The sequence below is a fragment of the Lepisosteus oculatus genome, chromosome 19 (genome assembly GCF_040954835.1).
Source record: "Lepisosteus oculatus isolate fLepOcu1 chromosome 19, fLepOcu1.hap2, whole genome shotgun sequence".
NCBI lineage: Eukaryota > Metazoa > Chordata > Actinopteri > Semionotiformes > Lepisosteidae > Lepisosteus > Lepisosteus oculatus.
Genome location: NC_090714.1, coordinates 9,867,057 through 9,888,299, shown reverse-complemented (window position 1 = coordinate 9,888,299; position 21,243 = coordinate 9,867,057). Strand labels below are relative to the sequence as shown.

At 36.4% G+C, this 21,243-nt stretch overlaps 1 protein-coding gene across 3 annotated transcripts in view; it reads right to left on the bottom strand.

Annotated features, from left to right (window-relative positions):
• Positions 1 to 5,459: 5,459 nt before the first annotated feature.
• The window catches only part of sdk1a (sidekick cell adhesion molecule 1a), a 464,366-nt gene continuing 448,582 nt past the window's right edge, over positions 5,460 to 21,243 (bottom strand). For all 3 annotated transcript variants that reach the window (XM_015360500.2, XM_006637238.3, XM_015360501.2), the window contains 10 exons: positions 20,688 to 20,803; positions 19,462 to 19,648; positions 14,281 to 14,418; positions 13,570 to 13,731; positions 12,949 to 13,074; positions 12,011 to 12,175; positions 10,180 to 10,317; positions 9,145 to 9,265; positions 7,729 to 7,858; positions 5,460 to 7,265 (listed from right to left, as the gene is read on the bottom strand). In XM_015360500.2, coding sequence (XP_015215986.2) covers positions 6,993 to 7,265; positions 7,729 to 7,858; positions 9,145 to 9,265; positions 10,180 to 10,317; positions 12,011 to 12,175; positions 12,949 to 13,074; positions 13,570 to 13,731; positions 14,281 to 14,418; positions 19,462 to 19,648; positions 20,688 to 20,803 — 1,556 coding nt within the window. In that variant the 3' untranslated portion in view covers positions 5,460 to 6,992. The remainder of the gene's footprint in view (positions 7,266 to 7,728; positions 7,859 to 9,144; positions 9,266 to 10,179; positions 10,318 to 12,010; positions 12,176 to 12,948; positions 13,075 to 13,569; positions 13,732 to 14,280; positions 14,419 to 19,461; positions 19,649 to 20,687; positions 20,804 to 21,243) is intronic.

Here is a 21,243-nt window from a genome sequence, read left to right as displayed (position 1 = left end):
AGCTTGAAGCAGGGGGCGGAGACTTCTCAGTTCCAAGTTCTCAGATAAGAAATCTTGGCTGTAGGTAACTTCAACGTTATCGGAATATGACATATACATATGATCAAAGAATGGTCTTAAATGGCCAAGAAACCCTTTTCTAAATTATTTTCTTTTACCTTTATATTTTGAAGTTAACCATACAGTACAATATTATATAATAATATTATGAAATTACTGAATTCCTTGTTAATTCAATCTGCCTGTTACAGTATACATTTGTTTGATTTTGTGACATTGCACTGTGTTAAGAATGTGATGTCATATCTGTCAATGTTTATCTGTATATTACATAATTATTGGATTTATGGTTCTATTTTGTCCTTCACCAATATGTTTGTGAAGAAGCATGTAATAGTGAGGTGTGTACGAAATGTTATTACTTCTAATAACAAAAATGGCCAGACTGTAAAATATTGCCCAGACTAACATTAATTAATAAGAAGACATTCCTTTAAATTTTAAAATCATTCTAACAAAATTGAAAACATCATAAATTAAGCAGAACATCATACCAAAATAGCTACATGAGTTTAACTTTAAATTGAAGGGCAGTTTTGAAAAGACAGTTGCAGATGCAAATAATGGATGTACAAGTACACAGACTGTTTATACAGTATATGCCATAAACATATATAATTTAACCATCAATAGATGTATTTTAGATATGGGTTTAAAATTTCAAAATGACACAATTGAAAACCGAGAGGAAGTACAGTACATATAATATCAAGTACAGGAGTTATGTTTTTAAGCAAATGATTCTGGGAGTTAGGGAATCTAGTCATATTGTCAAAGATGATTCTGACTTCTTTCAAGCAATGGCCAGTAAGTTACTTGGATCAAGTCACAAGGAGAACAGCAAGGTTGGTGGGCAAAATGGCCTCCTCTCATTCGTAAGCTTTATTATCTTAAAATACTATCTTTGAAGATAATAAACACTTATTTTAAATCGGCCAATGTCTTATTACATCATCTTCAAGACTACACAATGCAGTTATCATGCTGCTCATAAAAAGTCATCTCTTAACATCTTGTTATTTTCTTATTTCAGAAATAGAAGAATGTGTGGTGTGAGGTCTGGTGTGACCTCTTCGTTTCAAAAAGTATGTGAAGGTGTCAAAGCTGCAACCTTTGAAACATTACCTTATAAGAACAGATGATGGATGAGTCGTATAATGAGAGCTGTCTTAAGCAAACAACTGCTGGGCAGTCTTAACTCTTTGTAATTCATTTATGGTTACAGAAACAAAATTAAAAGAAATACATTGATTGCATAAGTTTTCATAGTTATGAACTCTACATTTGGTAAAAGCAGTTTGGCAGCAATTACAACCAATGTATATGAATGAGTTTCTGACAGTTTTGTACTATGGAGTGGTTAACTTTTTGCCCTTTGTTCATGACAAATTCTCTGAAGCTCTTTTAAGTTGCTGGGGATTGCTTATAAACAGCAATTTTGAAGACTTTCCAAAAATTTTCAGTAGGATTCATGTCAGATGTCGCTTTGACTGAGCTTCTCAAGGACATTCACTTTCTTATTCATAATCCATAATTCATATAGCTCTATTGGCTCTTTCTTTGGATCAGTGTCCCGCTGAAAGGTGAATTTCTAGGTGTGAAGCAGGCTTTCCTCTTAGATTTGCCAGTATTCTCGTCCATTTATGCTCTCATCAACCTTGACAAGATTCTTAGTCCCTGCCAATAAGTACAGTAGAAATATTATAAAAATGCTGCCACCACCATGAATGACAGCAGGGACAGTGCTGAATGAGTAATGAGTGATGTTGGACTTGTAACACTTTGCACTTAGACAAAAAAGTTTAAGCTTTGTCTTGTGTGCAGTATGACAGTATTTGTTTTATCTATTTAGTATCACTTACAGTAGATGCTTTGTTGCTAACCCTATGTGGCATTCAAGATTTTTTTTTCAGTTCCATACAAGTCTCTTGTAGAGTGACCAGAATATTGTAGACCCACATTTTCTCTCATTTCAGCCACTGGATTAATGCGGTCATGACTTTTAAATCCTTGATGCAATCTATTTAGAGGAGCACATCCAAATGTAAGAATCTAAGCTACTAACAACAGGAAAACATACAGTATGGGCCAGTTTTACTTATTGGATGACTGGTAAAAAACTGGTTGAAAAATGTTTTTGAGGGATCCCAGAGTGTCAGAAGAAATACAAGATCCACCAACATTATTATTTAAACAGAAGTGACATCTCTGTTAAGCAGTACCAGGTGCCTTGTCAAAATCTCTTTGCCTTGCAGTCTACAAGCCGTTAAAACCATCTCTGCTTTCCAATATTGACCACTGTAGAGGATAAGATCAGAAGCATCTTTTATTGAATTATGTTACATGTCACTTTCCCTGTTAAAGATGATTTTATCTTAATCCTATACTTTCAGCAACTGTAGACCTCCAGATTACATCTTGAACCACATTTTTGTTTCATCAGTGCAACAGATTATAATAAATCTAATGCAGTGTGATAGATCAGTCTGAACACTATTCTGTATGGCATTTTCTTCACCTGCAATCCATTATTCTAGAAGATACACATATAGTATTACATGTAATTAACTCCAGTTACCTTGGATAAAGTTGTCTGTCAAATAATTATAATGAGATATGGATGTAGAGACTGAGCCCTGTGAGAGGTGCATTCTGTATCTTCATCAGTTTTCAGTACTACCTACTACCTCAGCAAGCCTTGAAAAAAATATTATCAATAATTCATCAAAAGGAATTATGTAAGGAAAATAACAACAGGTATTAGATAAGGAAAATGTGGGATCTGAGAAAACTGAAGAACAATCCCATGAAAATGACACTAATCTGGATTGAAAATTCAAAAGCATTTTTTAATCTTAAGCAAGAGTGCAAAATCATAAATAACATTTAACCTCCAACAAAAAGTGTGGTAAAGATAAACATAGTGATATAAAAATACAAGTTAAAGAATGTAGTTATTTCTGAATAAGAGACAATGATTGCTTCAAACAATGTTTGTGATGCATGGGTAACTAACAGAAAGATTAGGAAAAAAAACAAATAAATTGACTGGCATGCAACTAAAAATAAAACTCTGCAATCACATTTACAAATTCACAGACATACAGTGTAAAACAAGTTTGGGAAGAAAACCATTTTAGCTTCCTTTTAGAATAAAGGATCACATTGCTGTACACTGTCTCCTTCTTCTCAATGTTCTTGTGTGTCAGGTTGGGCTCTGTAACATACTGATCACATTACATATAGGTAATCTCACAGAATGAATGTAGAAAAAAACAATGGAAAAATAAAAAATGGAAAATTGTAGACAATATCCCAAGCTTTTACAAGGTTAAAAGTATCCTCAATTAAAATATGACTTTAAGAATCCACAGCTATGGAGAATCACAGAGGAAGTTGTTTGTTAAATAAGCAGTGACCATTGACCACCTCTTTTGTGTTAAACATACTACTGCCCTCTGCTGTGCACAATGGTTATAAGGAAAGATCTACAGAGGAGCAAATTTAACAGCTTTCCTAAAAAAATGATTTTCAACACCACAGTGCTGGGAAGCACATGCTGTTTTTTCCCAGCTTTGATAAATGCACCTGATTTTCTGACAGTATAGTTAAATATCAATTCTAATTTGTATATATATAATTTTGATAGAAAAATGAACACAGCAGTTTAGGACAAATAACATGTAAGTTATTGAGGACTGGGACATGAACATTATATATATTATTAAGTTTATGTATAAAAAGAATTGAAAAAATACAGTTATCCACACAGTGTGTTTGTGCCTGTCAAAATGATTCTTTCCCACTATTATTTCTAGATGTGAAGAAGTCTTCTCCACTGCACATTAATTATCCAAGACATCTGCAACCCTTGCAACAAGACAATTGGAAAATGTTTTACCATCACTCAAATACCAGCTACCTAAGACAGTTCATCAGTGTGACAGACACATTGTGTACATACAGTTTGTACAATATCCTTGACATCCTGTCATTAAAAGAGCAGGTTGTGTTTAATTCTTAGTTCTCCACCTCCTTTGAAGGGCTTAGTTCTCAGCTGTGTTTATTTGAACTGAGTTAACGTCTTTAGGAGGCAGCAGTGAAATGTGATGCAGAGACAGGAAAGCGCACACAGCCCAAAAACCAGAACAGTGAAAGCAGGAAAATTTAACAAAAGAAAAATCTGCTGCCATGAAAACTTATATCTTTACAATGAATGGAGAAGAAAACGTCTGATAAAAAAATACTTTATATCTGACTTCATTATAAAATAGAATCAAAAGTTATTATTTTCATTAAGTCACCACATTGGGAATCACCCATGCATCTCTTGTTGCTACACACAGTAGTTCACCCCATGCATAAAGAATGCTAAACAGCCTCCACCAACCTGCCCACCATTCCAGGTGTTATATGCAGCACATAGAAGATTCAGCCCCTGAATGGAGGTGGGATCCCTTACTGCAAACTTGCAGGCACCTGGGAAGTCATAGGGATCACTTTTGCACTGTGAGTTGAGAAAGCTTTGGCCATCTAATCTCAGTTACACTAAGTCAACTGCATTTGGGGATGCTGGTCCCAGTCAGCTAGTGATGTGATCCAGCCTTAAACTTGCAACATCACAGAACTAAACCTGTACTCAGAGTGAGTGGAGATTTGAAGTTTGAGGTTTCCATTTTCCTTTCTAGAGTCCAGCCTTATAAAGTAAACATCAACAACAACTCAGTAGCATGAAAAATTCACTTAGGTGAATGGATTGTGCTGCCCTATGACACATTTAGCTTCAATGCGATCAATTTTCAGATATTAGTGAAAAACATGAAAACAGAAATAAAGTTATTTTCAGGGGGAAACGACCTTGTAACAGTTCTTTAAAGCCTTACTAAAAAACAACAACTGAACATTTAAGGGCACCAGGGTAAACACAAGTTAAAAAAACTACTGAATGTGCGTTGTTGTGTGCAACAAGAACAGACAGCCAATCCCAGACTTAATATATAAGTCATATTTCATTTACAGGGTTAAAAGAAAACACATTTTTTTAGTGAACCTGACTTACTTTTAACCTTTTGAAGCAGCACATGCTAAACCAGTGTGGATACCTTCTGGGGCTACAATAGTGCATCTGGCTAATGACAACATTCTTCAGGTCAGGTCAGTGCTCAAATTATGATGATAGTGCCCGCAGTATAAGGTCATAATGTCATCACAGTTGACAATGTTGAAATTTAATTTCATTAATAAAAAATTGTTTACTTGGTGAAAACTCTGTGAAAAATTCATTTATAGACCAGAAAGAAGATATTCAGTTCAAATTTGTCACAGATATGAATCTTTTCAAAAATATAAGTTGAATTCTCAGCTAGCTCAACCATTCAGTAGGTTCAGAACCATAGAAAATCCTTCCCTTTTTCTTTATTTAGGTCTATTTTGATTACAAATCCCACAATTCCCCCATTGCTACTTACTCATTTCCATTAGACTAACAAGAACTGCAAAAAAGGACAGCTATAATGGCAATCACTACAGAACTACACAGACGTGGCAAGAACACTACAGTAAAAATTCAATCTGTACAAAATATATCCTAAAAATCACACTCATATACAGTACATATTGCTAGCCAAAAGGAAAGGAACAAAAACAAAGTCTTCAGTCATGTTGTTTTTGTAAAAAATACCAAAGAAATCTTTAAAAAATAAAAGTTGTAAATGCACGGTTCTTTCCATTAAAGCAATATCCATATGGCTTAAGAGTGCAGTCAATGTGTGCAAAGGCAGTATTTCTTTTCTTAAAAAAAACAACCCCCATTGTTACATTCATACTTCAGGAAAAAAAGCTTCAAGTGAATGTTATTCTGCTCATCAGCAATTTTCAGGACTTAAAACGAAGAACTGATGTCAAGACTGATGGTATTTGAAAACAGATCAGTTCACAAAAACATTTGTACTGTACAACCGACCTTCTGATCCCTCATACTGTCACAAAGAAGGTTTACTTGGAATAAGAACAGTTTATTTGTTTTCATGATCTAACCTATCAAATTACTGGTAGCTCTACACCATCAGAACTTCCAGCATCCACAGTTCCTGTAGAGGATGCACAGACATTGCAAAGGGCTCTGTTTGATGTCTGTCAATTACTGCAGTATCACTTTGATTCCTTTTCATTAGTTTTTTTTTTTTAACTTTTATAGTCATTGTTGTGTCTTCAAACTCTGAAGTGCAATCTCAGGGCTTATAGCTTTTGAAGTGAATTGTGGGTAATGCGATTAAACTTCTCAAATTCATTTGATTTTTTAAAGCAATCTTTTAATTAAAATCCTATTAACAACCCAGACACTTATTCCTTTTTTAAATAGTAAAAAGGATTTCATATGTTTTATATTCTTTTTGAGATCTAGGGTTTGATTCATCTGCTGTGTTCATAGAGCCTTTGAAATAAAACTAATATTCACTCTTCCAAAATAGGGCTGTGCAGAGTGCATTAACATAAATTAAGTGCTGTCATTGACTTTTTCATGGGAACTACCAATATTTACACTGGGCTAACAACATCTTCATTTTGACCCAATTAAATTGGCACTCATATGAACTTAATAACACTAACATCTCTCACATATACAGTATACAGTATAAATAGTATGCACTATGTACTGTATATACTATATATATGGATTAGGTCTTGAAGTATGAAAGAATAGACAGGAAGAGTGATATATTTTTGATATATAATGAAAAAAGTACACAACAGCACAATTTAGTATTTTGTCCCCAAAGTGTCTTTTTTTGCCCAAGGCATAACACAATATGTAATTACCAACAATTCACCTCATGTGTTTCCCTGTGAAACTGTCAAAGAGGCCTGGTGGGGTTTAAAGCTGAGGTCCTTTCCTCACATTACCCTGCCCCCCAGTGCAGTCAAGTGCCAGGTCAGACAAAGGAAGAGAAGCCTGTGACAGGAGTCCGGGAGCCAGGAGCAGGCTGTCCAGCTGGGGTGTACACCCCACCTACACTGTGTGTGGTAACAACTGTCTGGTAGTAGTTGTCATTATCCCCGCTCGCACATTCGTCATACACGTAGGCCGAAGACTGTTTCAGTCCCTTCTGCTGCCGTTTCCATGAGTTGTAATAAGTGGGGTCACTCATATAGTGGTTGACAAATGAGTGCTTTGGCTGCTCATCCTCGTAATCACTGTCCGTGGCCTTCAAAATAAAAAATGGCAGGAAAGGTAAGAATTAAACACAGCGCCTCAAGCATGGCCCCATTTTTACATAAAAAAGGTTAGTGTGATTATGCTGGAAAATGTTATGTTCAAGGCGCACTTATTTTTCAGATCTTCTCTGTGCCAGATACAAGGGAAGGGAAGGGATTTTTTTCATAATCCTGATGTTCAATTCTAAAGCACTGTCTCACACTTTTGCAGAAAAATCCAACAACAAAAGACAGAGGAAGCTGTAGAAAACAAGATATTTCAAATCTGTATATGCCTTTCTGTTTATTTGTAATTCCAACATTAGCTGTTATCTGCCTGTTTGTTATATTACAGATATTGGGAGGAGATGATCAGTAGAAGTAAGAGAACACTTAACCACCAGAATGTACTTTGTTTTAAGTTTGACTTGTTGCTGAAATATAGGGAGATAAAGTTCTTCTGGAAAAAAATACCTCTGACTCAGAAACCTCTGTAGGTTTCTCAGTGAGTGTGGTGCTCTCTGTCAGCACTGCTCCATTGTAATTGTTACAGATGTCTTCATCCGAGTAATGGAGTCCTCCAGGGCTTGGCCGGGGAGGAGATCTAAAGTAAGAAAAAAATAAGAATTAGTCTTACGTCACGATTAGATGTATGTACATGTAAAACTCAAATTTTAATAACTTGCTTAATACAATTTATAAAATGAATTGTGAAAAAAACTACAAGAATCTAAACTTTGTTCCTTATTTTCTTTAAACTTGTCATCAGTATCTCGCACCTGTAAGAAAATTCTGTGCTCAATAAAAACTTTTATTTTCATTCCTAATTATTTTAATTTTAAAATACTTATAAAAATCTCAGGTACTTGAAAAAGCATAGGCTTCTAATTAACAAGGTAATGGTCATTGCATATGCCAGGTATCATCGTATCATAGCATCATAGTACCATAACATCAAGTTGCATCATCACATGTTCATACCAATGACATAGTCATTAAATTAATTTAACATTAAATTCAATGCTTTATATAATTGAAATTATTTACAGTACATGTATAGTAGGAGTATAGTATTTTAATGAGCATTAAGGTGGGAAAGAAGAATAGCATTGAAATCAAGATATTGGCTATTAAGCCAATTCAGTTTTTCATTCATTACATCTATGTGGACTGATATAATTAAATAATTGTTCTTTATCTCTTAGTTTCTATGATTAGAGTTCTTAAATTTTATAATGGAGTTTTCAAGATTTTCGCAGTCTCCAATATCATAAATAAGCGGTCAGAACTGATGAGATACACTCTCCTTCAAAGCAACTCTGGGAAGTCTGCCCACAACCTTTGATAACGAGATTTATAACAGAACCCCAAGGGCAAATTTCAATTGTTTACAAGCTGAAAATCTATGTGACTAATGGAACAAGACATCAGTGCAATGTGCAGATACGACAAGTCAAGAGGGTGAGATTCCAGTATTATTGTGCCATCTCAAGCCTCATCCAGGTAAAGTGACGAATGTCTGATCAGAAGTGGCTTGCTCAGTGACTGTGCAGTGTTTGCATCAGTCTGTGCAAATAATTGTTTTTTTAACCAACTCATTACAATCTTCACAGCCCTTTATACTTAAACTGCTAGCACATACTGTATATTAATAATTAATTTTAACAAGCAATGCAACTCTTAGCTAATTTTAAGGGCGACAATGCAAAGCACGGAGTTTAACACTGATTAATGTTTTTCATTTTTCACTTGTATTTAATAATTTTCTCAAACTAAAAACTGTGATGGTATTTTCAATATAATTTTTAAGTAATTTTAGAAACTTTTGCTAAGTCACTCTTTTTGTCTTCCTTATTTCTGTGTGCTGATCACTTTTCCTTCTATTCTTACCTGGTCCCATTTTTCTTCAAAAATGAACTCTTTACATTGAGGTGTCTGCTGTTGAGCTCTAAGGCTGTGAAGCCTCCATTGTCCAGTGTGACTGACTCCTCTACAGTGGAAATATTTTTACCTGTAATGACAATAACAATAACCACTTTGGTCCTATAGTATATACACATATTAAGGGCCATATCCTTTCATATTATGGATATCATGCATTTCTATAATAATAATCATTCCTTCACTGAAACTTTATTACAGATAGTTACCACAAGGCTGCCCTTGGTTAAGTCCCCACAGGGGCTTTTGATACTAATACATTTTCCTGAGTTCTCACACTGCAATAAATGTGTCCTCTGTAATTGTGTGCTAATGAAGAAGAGCAGAGTAATCATTTCAATTTTAATTAACTTCTTCTGATGTTTCAGGATGTGCTGCTCATCTTCTGAAAATAAAATGCTGCATGTGACACGGAGATATGTTTGTTCCTAAAATGTTTAGAAATCTTTATAAACCACTTCGCTGTAATTTATTACAATTTATTCATGTATATTAAGGGTTTGGTTTCTCCGCTCATAGCAACTGCAAGCCAAACACTCAAGAGCAGTGGTAATATTGAAGACATTTCCCACTGGTTGTGAGGCTTTTTCAGTTGTGACTTAAGTTCTCTTTTGAACAGGATTAGAACATGTATGAGTACTGCCGAAGAGAGGACAGTGCTGAAATTAACATGCATGATATGTAATACAAAGATATAGTCCTAAGTAATCAAAGGAAGACCTTCTGAAAAGAAAGCAACAGATTTTCATATGTCCATTTGCATGGAAACAGCTCTAATCAATTTTAAAAATCCATATGTATTTTTGTAATGTAGCAACTGATGAGAATAATGTCATTGTTTCTTAGCAACATGGATAAAAAGTGCCTCTATTGGCTTTGGCCATGTATATAGTTGCTTTAGTCAAGACTTTTTCTAAATTATTTTTAAGGCTGTGTTTTTTGTCCTTTCCCACTTCTGAAAACTGGCCAGTAGAAGGCTCTTACCTGCATTACAGCTTTTGTATTTCTTGCTCTGGCCATGCAGCACTAAACCAAACACGATGAGGAGGATGAGAATGAGACCACAGAGAGCCATTACAATCAGGAACCACCACTCTTCATAGAAGGGTGTTTCTGACTGGGCTGTTCGGAAAAGAAAGAAATGAAAACAATAAAAAGGCCAATTCTCTTAGCCCAATCTGGCACAGTAAAATTATGTCACTAGATGGCGACAAAGATTTAAATACTACTGCTGTTTATGCGTGGCTTGGACATTTGTGATATTCAATACAATATGCAATTATTGTACTTCTGCTCCACTTTGAATGACTTTAAATCACCCAGATGTATCCACTGGTGCAATGCAATAATGCCTGCTTCCTAGTTGGTACATCACGCAAAGCCTCAGGAGATAGTGACCTTTCAGCTCCCTCCCTCCTGTATACGTCTTGGCCTATCAGGTTGAGCCAACCGAGTAAAAAGGTCAGATGCTAACATTTATTTTTAGACTAAGAAAACCAAAGGATGAACACTTCAATAATGTCATCCTATTTGACTGACAGCCATGATGAAAAGAACTCAAAGAAGGAAAGGGGGTATTACATTTTCTAAGTTTGATCTCTTTACTGATTGATAAATAACTATACAAAAAAAAAATCCTGACCAGGACATACCTGCCTTATTCCCAGTGTATGTAAAAAAACAATGTGGCACAGCACTGAAACTGAACAACCAGATTTTCATTTATAATGGTAACACATATCCTCGTATGCCAACAAAATCAGTGCACTCTCACAAATCAATCGAAAGGTCATTTAGCCAATCTATCAGTCAATTAATCTTCAGTCTCCTGAACAACACCACATTCACATTAATCAGAACAGTCTTTTGTTCCCGTATTTGATGATGAACTGCAGTGAATTAAATTTTCCTTTGTACAGTGTTCTCTCCAGAAACCTGCCTAATAATTTCAATTGTAATTCTTACCTAGTCTACTTGGGTGTGCCACAAGAAAAGATTTATCACAATGAGAAAGTGTGGGACAATCCCACTTCAAGAAAAGGGCTAGCTTTCTGACAGTTTAATCTGCCTCTGTGGGCTGAACAAACTTCATTCTGTCAACTGGAGCTGTGACAGCAACACAAATACAAGGAACAGCAAACCCAAAATGAAAATCTATTTAGAAATGTTAATTGAGATGTTAGGGATGAAGCTTTGCTTTAACCTGCTTAGCCATGGATAACCCCAGGCTGTAGGATGAGGAAGTCAGGACTCTAGTGCACAGAAAATTAACTGAGGTGTAGCTGCAAAGATGAGGTGTGGCAGAACTGGAATACACAGAAGATGAACACAAGGAAAAGAAAGGCTCACTTTCATAATATAGCTTTTTGGAAAGTGATGCCATGGAAGATTATGAGTTTGAATAATAGAGATGAAAGAACAGAAAGAATCAATCAGTATTTGTAAGCACATCAATATACTGTAGTAACAATGCTGGCAGGCCAGATTAAAACAGTATTTTCTTCCTTAAGCTAGAAAAATCTTATGCCAAAACAAATTTGTTGCACCTCATGCAGTAGAAAACAAACGTTGCAGTTATCTAACATTGTGCCATTGTCAACCAATTAAATAACATTCATGCAGTTGTAACATGTTTTTGAAGTAGCTCCTTTTCAGTGTGACTGACAGCGATTTAAAATGTCAATAACCCTTATTGAAAATGTCAACCACATAATTTTAACTTGTGCGCTGAAAAGGTTTTAAATAGTTTTTAACTATACTGCAGTGCAAAGCATACAAGTACTGTTGAAATCTGTGAAAACCAGACTGTGTTTACCTGACAAGGCAGCAGAGGGTGCACTGGGCTCACCATAGCCAAACTCATTGACTGCAATCACCCGGAACTCATAGCTCACCCCCTGCCGCAGGCGGTCCACACTGAGTGTGTGAGAAGTGGTGCTGGGGGACAAGTATTTCACAAAGGTATCCCACAAACCCTCATCTGCAAACACAGCAAGAAAGAATATCATGTGCAATGTAAATGTCATCTGAACAGAATTGTATCCCAGGGCATTTCAATTTGAATAACCTCTGCGAAATATTTTGCTTTGTGACTTTAAATAAAACATTACTGACTGTTTTTTTATAACAAAAATATCGATATAAGCACAACCCTTATGCAGCCAAAATGATCTCCAGTAGGTACTAAAAACAGAACTTAATTAACTCCTACCCAGTAGTGGACCTTTAATGTTACAATCAAACACTGCTGTATAAAAGGGAGTATCATTACAAAGAGTATTGGAGACACAGTAACTGCATTACAGCAGTTACAGCACAGTAACTGCATTACGGGTATGGGTGAATCCTTTTTTGGTACATACAGTTGTGAACAATAGAACCTTCTATATTAAAACATGCTCTGTTAACATTGATTCCTGATTTAATATTGTTATCCCTTAACACAAATATATAAAACATTTGGTTAAAGTGTCTCACCAACATATTTCTGCATGTCACTCTAATAATGTACGGTTTCAGGACTTTTCCCAATAGTAACCATCAAAATAGTGAAATTCACAAATTTTCGATTGCCTTCCTAAGGAATACTACTACACTCTAGAGCTTCTGAAAAAAGTTAGCCTTGTGAAAACAAGAAATGGTACAAAAAACTGCTTTTTATTTCATATGTTTTGCGAAATAAATATAGACATCTCCATTTTGGGGTTCTAACAGACATGCCTCAAGTGAAGTGGAGAGGGGTTTTTTACTCACCTGAGGGACGCGCCTCAATGACATATCCTGTGACAGGCCCTGCACCCGGGTCTCCTGCTGACCAATGGATTGTAAGAGTAGAGCCAGACTTTGTGATTGATGTCTCTAAGGGAGAACTGGGCGATCCTGCAGCAGTCAAGCACAGATATACAATAAAAGTTATGGTGAACAGGACAATATTTTAACTGCTGTGAATAATTTCAAAGCAGAAAGATAGCTTTAATCCTTTGGCAACCTCAAATTATTTTGTTAAATGCCAGAGTAAATATCAAAAAGGTGTTAATCAAGGTTATCCTCACTTTTCTGCCTAGGGGAGGGAGTGGGGTGACATACACAATATTGACACATAAGACCCAATAGCAAAAGTGTCTCAATTGCTTGGTTAAGTAGAGAGACAATCTTTGTTCAGGGTTGAAATGAATTGTACTTAATGACCGCAGAGAAACATGCCACCCTGCAGAACCTAAAATTTTGACCTGCATTCATTTAGGAACCCATGATGTTTCTTAATGGAGCGTGCCGGTCTTTGAACATAAAAGCAAATACTTATGTTCAATTGAATTCACAAGTTTGCAAGGATTACTTTTTAATAGGTATATTCAGCTAGTTGCTGGCTCTTACCTTCCATAGGTCCCGCGGTGATATTAGCCTCCAGTGCTGGCCCAAAGGTTATAGTCTTGGCTTGGACCCGGAAGCAGTAAGTCACTCCTTTGGTTAGATCACGGACCTTCAGCCAGCGCTGCCAGTTGCCCTTGATGTCCACTGTCACAACCTTACTCACGCCTACAGGACATGATGATTAGCTAAGCAACATTACCATAACCATCTAGATTGAAAGGCTACACATGTCATGGAACTGAAACCTTCAAGCTGAACCCTAGACACTATTTTTAAATATAATCAAGATCAGAAGGAACTTCTCTACATTTTGAGGTTCAGTAAGAGCTAGATGACCACGTGCTCCCAAAATTTGAGCTAACAATTTCACCCTCTCAATTTAATGCATTGTTTTAAAATGCTTTTTCATAATTTTATTGAAAATTCTGAATGATAACTTCGATAAACACAACTGATTGGGAATAGCCACTGTGTAATTTTTATATCTCAGCTCATGGCTACAAATCCTGACCTAGTACACAAGGGTGAATGAGCAAATGAAGGCAGTCTCATCTGACCTGCTGACTTTTGAGCCACCCTTTGTTTTATACAGATTCTTTACACGCCCAAGAGATTGACTACAGCAGCAGAATTTCAAGATAATGACTCTGATGAGGATGAATGTGATGTTTACCATGTATATGTAGCATTGAACCATTTACTGTACATACGTACCATGTATGGGTGCCAAAGGCTCATAGACTACCCGGTATCCTTCTATGACTCCATTCGGTAAAAATGGAACTCCCCAGGAGACATTGAGTGTAGTTGTTGTGACCTCAGAGAAGAAAATGAAACTGGGAGCACTGGGAGCTTAAAAAGAAAATAGAGTGTTAAACAAACAAGACAAGGTACAAGAGTACAGAAATATTAATCAATTTTGAAATGTTTGAGAAGTATAATGGAAAAAAAGTCATTACTTTTATAATTATAAGTATTTCTAAATAATAATAATTATAATAATTGTTAATAATTGCTTACACTTATATAGCACTTTTCTGGACACTCCACTCCAAGCGCTTTACAGGTAATGGGAACTCCCCTCTACCACCAGTAATGAAGTCAATTCAAAAATGGGGATTATTAGGAGGCCATGATTGGTAAGAACCAATGGAAAATTTGGTCAGGACACCAGGGTTACACCCTTACTCTTTTCGAGAAATGCCCAGGGATTTTTAATGACCACAGAGACACAGAACCTTGGTTGCACGTCTCATCCGAAGGATGGCGCCTTTTTACAGTATAGTGTCCCCGTCACTATACTGGGTCATTGGGACCCACATAGACCGCAGGGTGAGCACCCCACTAACACCTCTTCCAGTAGCAACCTTAGTTTTTAGAATAGCTAAAAATATATTATTGCTTTATTAAAAAACATAGTTCTGCTAGGTATCCGATAAAAGGTAACATGGTCAACAACATTCTGTTGTGGCAAAATGAACACCTTCTCCATGACAGTTTATGTATGCCACAGAGCAGGGGTATCAAACATGGTTCAGTCTGGTCTACCATACTGTATATTCAGCCTGTGGGGCAAGTTCATTCAGAGCCATGACCATGATTCAAGTTGTTCTTTGTTAGAGCCTGCATAGCCCACACCAAGTAGGCTAGCATGGTGATGCTACTGTAACTGTCTTGTATGCACAGCACTCCCTGTGGACTCTACCACCATTCAATCATAGCGCACTTGTTTGACAATTAACCTACATCAGATCTAGTAATAGATTTATTCCATGCTGAAAAGAGAAGAAAGAAAACACAATGTTTCGGCTGTGGAGCCTTCTTCGGGTGTAAGGGTGTATCCCTAAGGCTTGATCCTTTGCAGCCTACGCATGCTGACGCACCTACCCACCTAAACTACATCAGATCTAGTTTGACAGAGGTGTCTCTTTGCATGAGAATGGTGAGGTAAAATACAGTAGTGACAGTAAAATCTGATAATTTCTTTCTAAACTTCTTAAAATGTTCCTCAGATTCTGAATTACCATTAGTCTTTAAAGTCTTTTACCATTTCAAATGCATGTTTTTGGAACATAACAACAGACTCAGATTTAGAATTATGTTATAAAAGAAAAAAAAGAAATATAAAGAATGTTGTGTTGTTCAAAAGACGTGTCATCACTGGCTAAGTGTTAGTCTTATCAGGCTCCTTCAAGATTTTACAGGAGACACTGATCACTAATTGCACATCCTGGTTAACTCTCATCTCATTTCTACAGTTTACCCACTGATATATTGATACCCTAGAGCTGATCAGCTGGCATTACTACCCTGACCCCTCTCCTTACCATATGTTTATGGAATATAGTGAATATGCAGTGACTGCTTATTACATTGTAAATTCACCATCATTGTGGATTCTCTAGGTTGTGTTTGTTTTATATGCAACAGGTAGCTTTTTCCAGAGAGCAATAGCAATAGTTGCAGAAATAATTCATTGTTATATTTATGTATCTGTAATAGGATTCAAGATTTTCTACGTTTATTTTTTGTCATAAAATGACCCTTTAACCTTGCCTTTTGCCGATTCTGGTTTCGAGTTAAAAACACTCAAAATTTGCTACTTATAAAACAAAACAAGCTGTCATTAGCCGTCATCACAGCCAGCCGCTTAGTGTTAAGTCTCTCAAACAGAGATAAAAGGCCATTCAGATCTCTGATCCCAGGGCCTGTCTCACCTGCATTTCAGTCCTGTATTAACCAATTACCAACAAGTATATACAGTACATGCATTTATTTTTTACTGTTGCTGAACAAGGTGTCCTGGAAATATTCTTTTCAACAGAACAAAGACTTACGTGCTGCAAAAACAAGGAACAAGGAAAAACAAAGGAACAAAAATTCAAATCAAATGGGACCTGCTATAGCAAATGAGTTTTATATCCCTGCCAAACAGACTATCAACATAGGACTAGAGCAGTGGCCACTTTCAATAAACCTTATAAACCTTATAAAAACAATAAATCTTATAATATTCAGTGAACCTAAAAGTCACCCCCCAGTTTTCCTTATTTTTTATTTATTGATGTCTGGTCCTTGGTAGATCTGCCTTGCTTATTCAGGAAACTAGAGTGATGGTGCATGACTTGACATTTACTTTGCAATGTCAACCTTACTTTATTAATGTTAGCTGACGATAAATTATCACTCATTATAACTTCCTATTACTGGCTCCACTTTTTCTGATTTGCTACCCTTCTGCAAAATGTTTTGCAGCCTTCTGTTTCATTGCTACTTTACATAAACTAAGAAGAGAGATTATTAATAGAAAACAAAATCTAGCAAGGCTTCTTAGGTTTTGCACATTCATTAAAGCCATATTTTGCAAAATACACCTTCTGAAGGAAGGAAGAACGGAACATAATACCAATATAAACCCCTAATTTTATTCTAAGATTCATAATGTCAGGCAAAATGATTAGTATTCCTAACTTTCCTCCTTTCTCGTATTGGTTTCTATTCACATGACTGACAGTGTGTAAATGGAACCTTAAGTTTCCTGTGTTCAGTGGGGAGGGGAGGCAGTTTCCCCTTTTCTTCAGTGTAAATGCCTAAGGCTTGCCCTAGAGCATTTGAAACAGAATAGGATGTACAGAAAAAAAAATACAGGACATTAATCTGTTGGTTCACACAATCAAAACCCTGTTTTCTGAGGTTTCCTGTAGAAGTGCATCATGTCTATGTTTCCAAATGATATCTTTTGTTGGCTCTTCACAGCCAAAACACAGATGGTTATCTGATCTCAAAAAAAGTAAATTTTGTTGAATAAAGCAGACTGTGCATATTGCATGTGACTTAAATTTATGGTGTGATGGCACTAGGGGTGTTATTTCAGATGTGCAGTACTTTCACAGGTGTGTCATAGATTTTTTTAAAGTTTCTCAGTTTCTCAAGATGGCCACAGAAGGAAAAAGGTACATAAAATGGATGGGTGACATAATCCCTGGAACAAGGCACAGGTGCTGCCCTATTCTAGGTAATATAAAATGACTGCTAAGCTGCTGGAAAGGAGAATCAGAGAGGAAATTACAATGAACCAAAGAGGAAGTCTGCTAAACTGACAAGGCTGCACTGTGTTGTAAACACTTCTGTCCTTTACTCAAAAACCTGAGAAGTTAGAAAAGAATGCTTGGAATCAGATGGAAGGTTAAACTTTTTGGAGTAAACAAACTCCAAAATAATCTAGATTACCAACTTGCTGTGTTAAAACTGGAGAAAAAAAACAGGGAAAAATAAACAGAAACCAAAAGGAGCTGAGAGACAGAGTGCACCTGCTCTTAAGGAAGGAATACGAAGAACTCTAATCAAGCAATGACAGAGAGATGAAAACAAATTTAGAAACATGGCTGGAGACCTGAAGCTATGAGCCGGTGGAGATTTATTTTTATTTTTTTAACTTGCTAAATATGGCAAACTGTTTTCTTTTGACATATCTGGAGCAGAACAGATACCCCTGATATTAAGTAGAACACTGAGTGAGTTAGATGCTCAACCCACAAGCTACGTAGGTTTAGTTTAGTTGTTTTCTTTTTGCTTGATAAATAAAAGCCTTAATTGTACAACTGGTGTGGGTCTGTTTTGTCTTTGGACTCATCTGTTTTTCTCAAGAATTGTTGTCTTGTTTCCACTTTACTGCAATGTTTGTGTGTTTTCAAATTGTTAGGACTAGATAGATGGATAGGTAGATGGATGGACAGACAGACAGACAGACAGACAGACAGACAGACAGACAGACAGACAGACAGACAGACAGACAGACACCTTATTGATCAGTCGTGGAGCATTATCCTTGTCCAGAAAAGGATAACTCCACGGCTGAAACGTTGTGTTTTCTTTCTTCCTTTTTTTCAGCATGGAATAAACCTATTACTTGTTCCTTTGTAGCCTACACATGCTGATGCAGCTACCCACCTTATTGATCCTGTGAGGAAAATAGCAGATATGGTCAAATATGGCTAATATGGTCAATATGCCGTCCTTCGGATGAGACGTAAAACCGAGGTCCTGACTCTCTGTGGTCGTTAAAAATCCCAGGGCGTTTCTCGAAAAGAGTAGGGGTGTAACCCCGGCGTCCTGGCCAAATTTCCCATTGGCCTTAACCAATCATGGCCTCCTAATAATCCCCATCTATGAATTGGCTTCATTACTCTCTGCTCTCCTCCCCACTAATAGCTGATGTGTGGTGAGCGTTCTGGCGCACTATGGCTGCCGTCGCATCATCCAGGTGGATGCTGCACATTGGTGGTGGTGGAGGGGAGACCCCATTACCTGTAAAGCGCTTTGAGTGGAGTGTCCAGAAAAGCGCTATATAAGTGTAAGCAATTATTATTAATTATTATTATTATTAATATGGTAGAGATTGGTGCCCAAAGTGGACCCTGAAAAAAATCCCTTCCACGAATGCAAGGCAAATCTTATTGCTTATGGAAAATCAACTACAGAATGGACTACAGATAAGCAGAATGGGTGACTTTTGCTTATAAACTTTCTAATATTTAGATCAATTTAGTTGTGAAATAAGCAAATGCCATATAACTCATTACTCTGGTTTCCTCCCCACTGATAACTGTTGTGTGGTGAGTGTTCTATGGCTGCCGTCGCATCATTCAGGTGGGGCTGCACATTGGTGGTGGTGGAGGGGAGTCCCCATTACCTGTAAAGTGCTTTGACTGGAGTGTCCAGAAAAGCGCTATATACATGTAATCAATTATTATTATTATAATTTATACTCCCTATCAATCCAGCCATCATTGGGAGCGCAGTGTGCTCATTCTGTACATCACAAAGGGCAGAATTAAGCCTTAAAATGGGGATCACTTATGAAGTTGTATCAACGCAACTCCTAACAGTACTTACCTGCTTGAAGAGTGCGGCCTTTCCTGGGCTCACTCAGCGGTCCATCCCCCGCTGCATTGAATGCCGAAATCTTCACTGAATAGGAGGTGTAGCTGGTCAGATTCTTCAGTCTCACTGTTGTTTCTGGGAGGAACAGGATCTTCACTTTCTCTGTCTCATTCTGATTGTCATTCTCCCAATAATGAACCTGTTTTATATTCAGAAACAATCAGCAATCACAAAAAGGGCCACTTTCAAATAAAATCAAGGGTACCAAATTATCCTTATCACTGAATGCACAGCATTTCATCTTCATCCATATATTTTCAGTCTTTACTGAAAAAATTCTACTTTCATTTCAGTCAGACAGAAAGAGGTAACTGGAAGGCCCATGTACAATACTAGTGAATTCTAATCTGTAGGTAAGAAACCATTATTATCACATCAGATTTAATTTTAAATTTGATTTCCAATAATCCTTTATTTCATCATTCTTTTCCTAAAAATATAATAATATTCCTAACAATGTCTACTGCACATACAGTATGTCTTAAATTGTCTGAATAGTAAGTCTAGGCTTTACTTGAATAAGCAACTGAAATTATCCTTTTCTGGACAAAGCAGCTTTGCTTTATGTTTCTAAACCAGCTTATTAAGTGAGCAACAAGTAATCAGCAGTGTAGTAAGTTATTTGGATTCACTCTTTAAATTTACCATTCAGTTATAATATTAAACACAAGGTTATCTTTTACCCTCCAGACATAGTGCTTTGTGAAACATTAAACAACAAATTGACTGCAATAAATTCTGCAATTCAGGAAAAAACAAAACAACACAAAAAAGAAAGCACATGAGCAGAATTCTGATTAGGAAAGAAAAAAAACAACCACAAAAAAACTTCAATGTTATTTTTTCAATACGTTTTCACATTCCTGGAATGCTACCAGAGAGACATAGCAGTATTAAAATAAAAAAAAAAAACTCAACTGAAAACTATATTGACATCCTGACTCTGGTGGTTTTAAAATTAATATCAAAACAGATATTATAGTTCAATCACAATAAATTTTAAGCATATAAATGCTATCTGAAACTACGTATCTTCTTGACATTTGATGTAACATCAGTTTATTCTAGCCATTATCTGAGATTACAGAGAACACTCATGACAATTCACTCATTCTTCATATGCAGAAAGATGTTCGTGCCACTCAACATCCCAGACAGCCTCCACTGTCGGTGCTCACCTTGTATCCCTGGATGTTCCCATTTTGGGTTTCTACTGGAGGAGGCTCCCATATCACTTCCAACTGGGTTGATGATAGTGAGTTGACCTGAATATTCTGTGGTGCTACTGATGGTGCTGTAAAAACAATGGCAATTTTCACAAAACAAACACTAAAGTCAGCCTGCTCTATAAAATGGTATTCGTTGCATTCTGAATTGTACTTTGTATATGTGTGCATAGGTGCTAAGGATAATCTAAAATGTCATACTAGAATATAGAATACTATACTCCAGCATCCATAAAAACATAAAGAGAGACTATAAAAGAAATGAATGCAATAAAACCATTAGAAGTCTTGCTAAGTATTCATACAGTATATCACTGTTTCTGTACGTTTTACACACAGAAAATGATTTCAAATACTCAGTTGAATGCTTGTGCTATACAGTACACCTCTGCCAACTACAAGGCAGCAGCCTTTATATGAACATAAATGTTCCTTTAGGTCTCTGTCCTTCTGTCAGAGATCTTTTATTGTTTGCAACTGTAGGTTTCTTGCTCCACCTTCTGGTAGC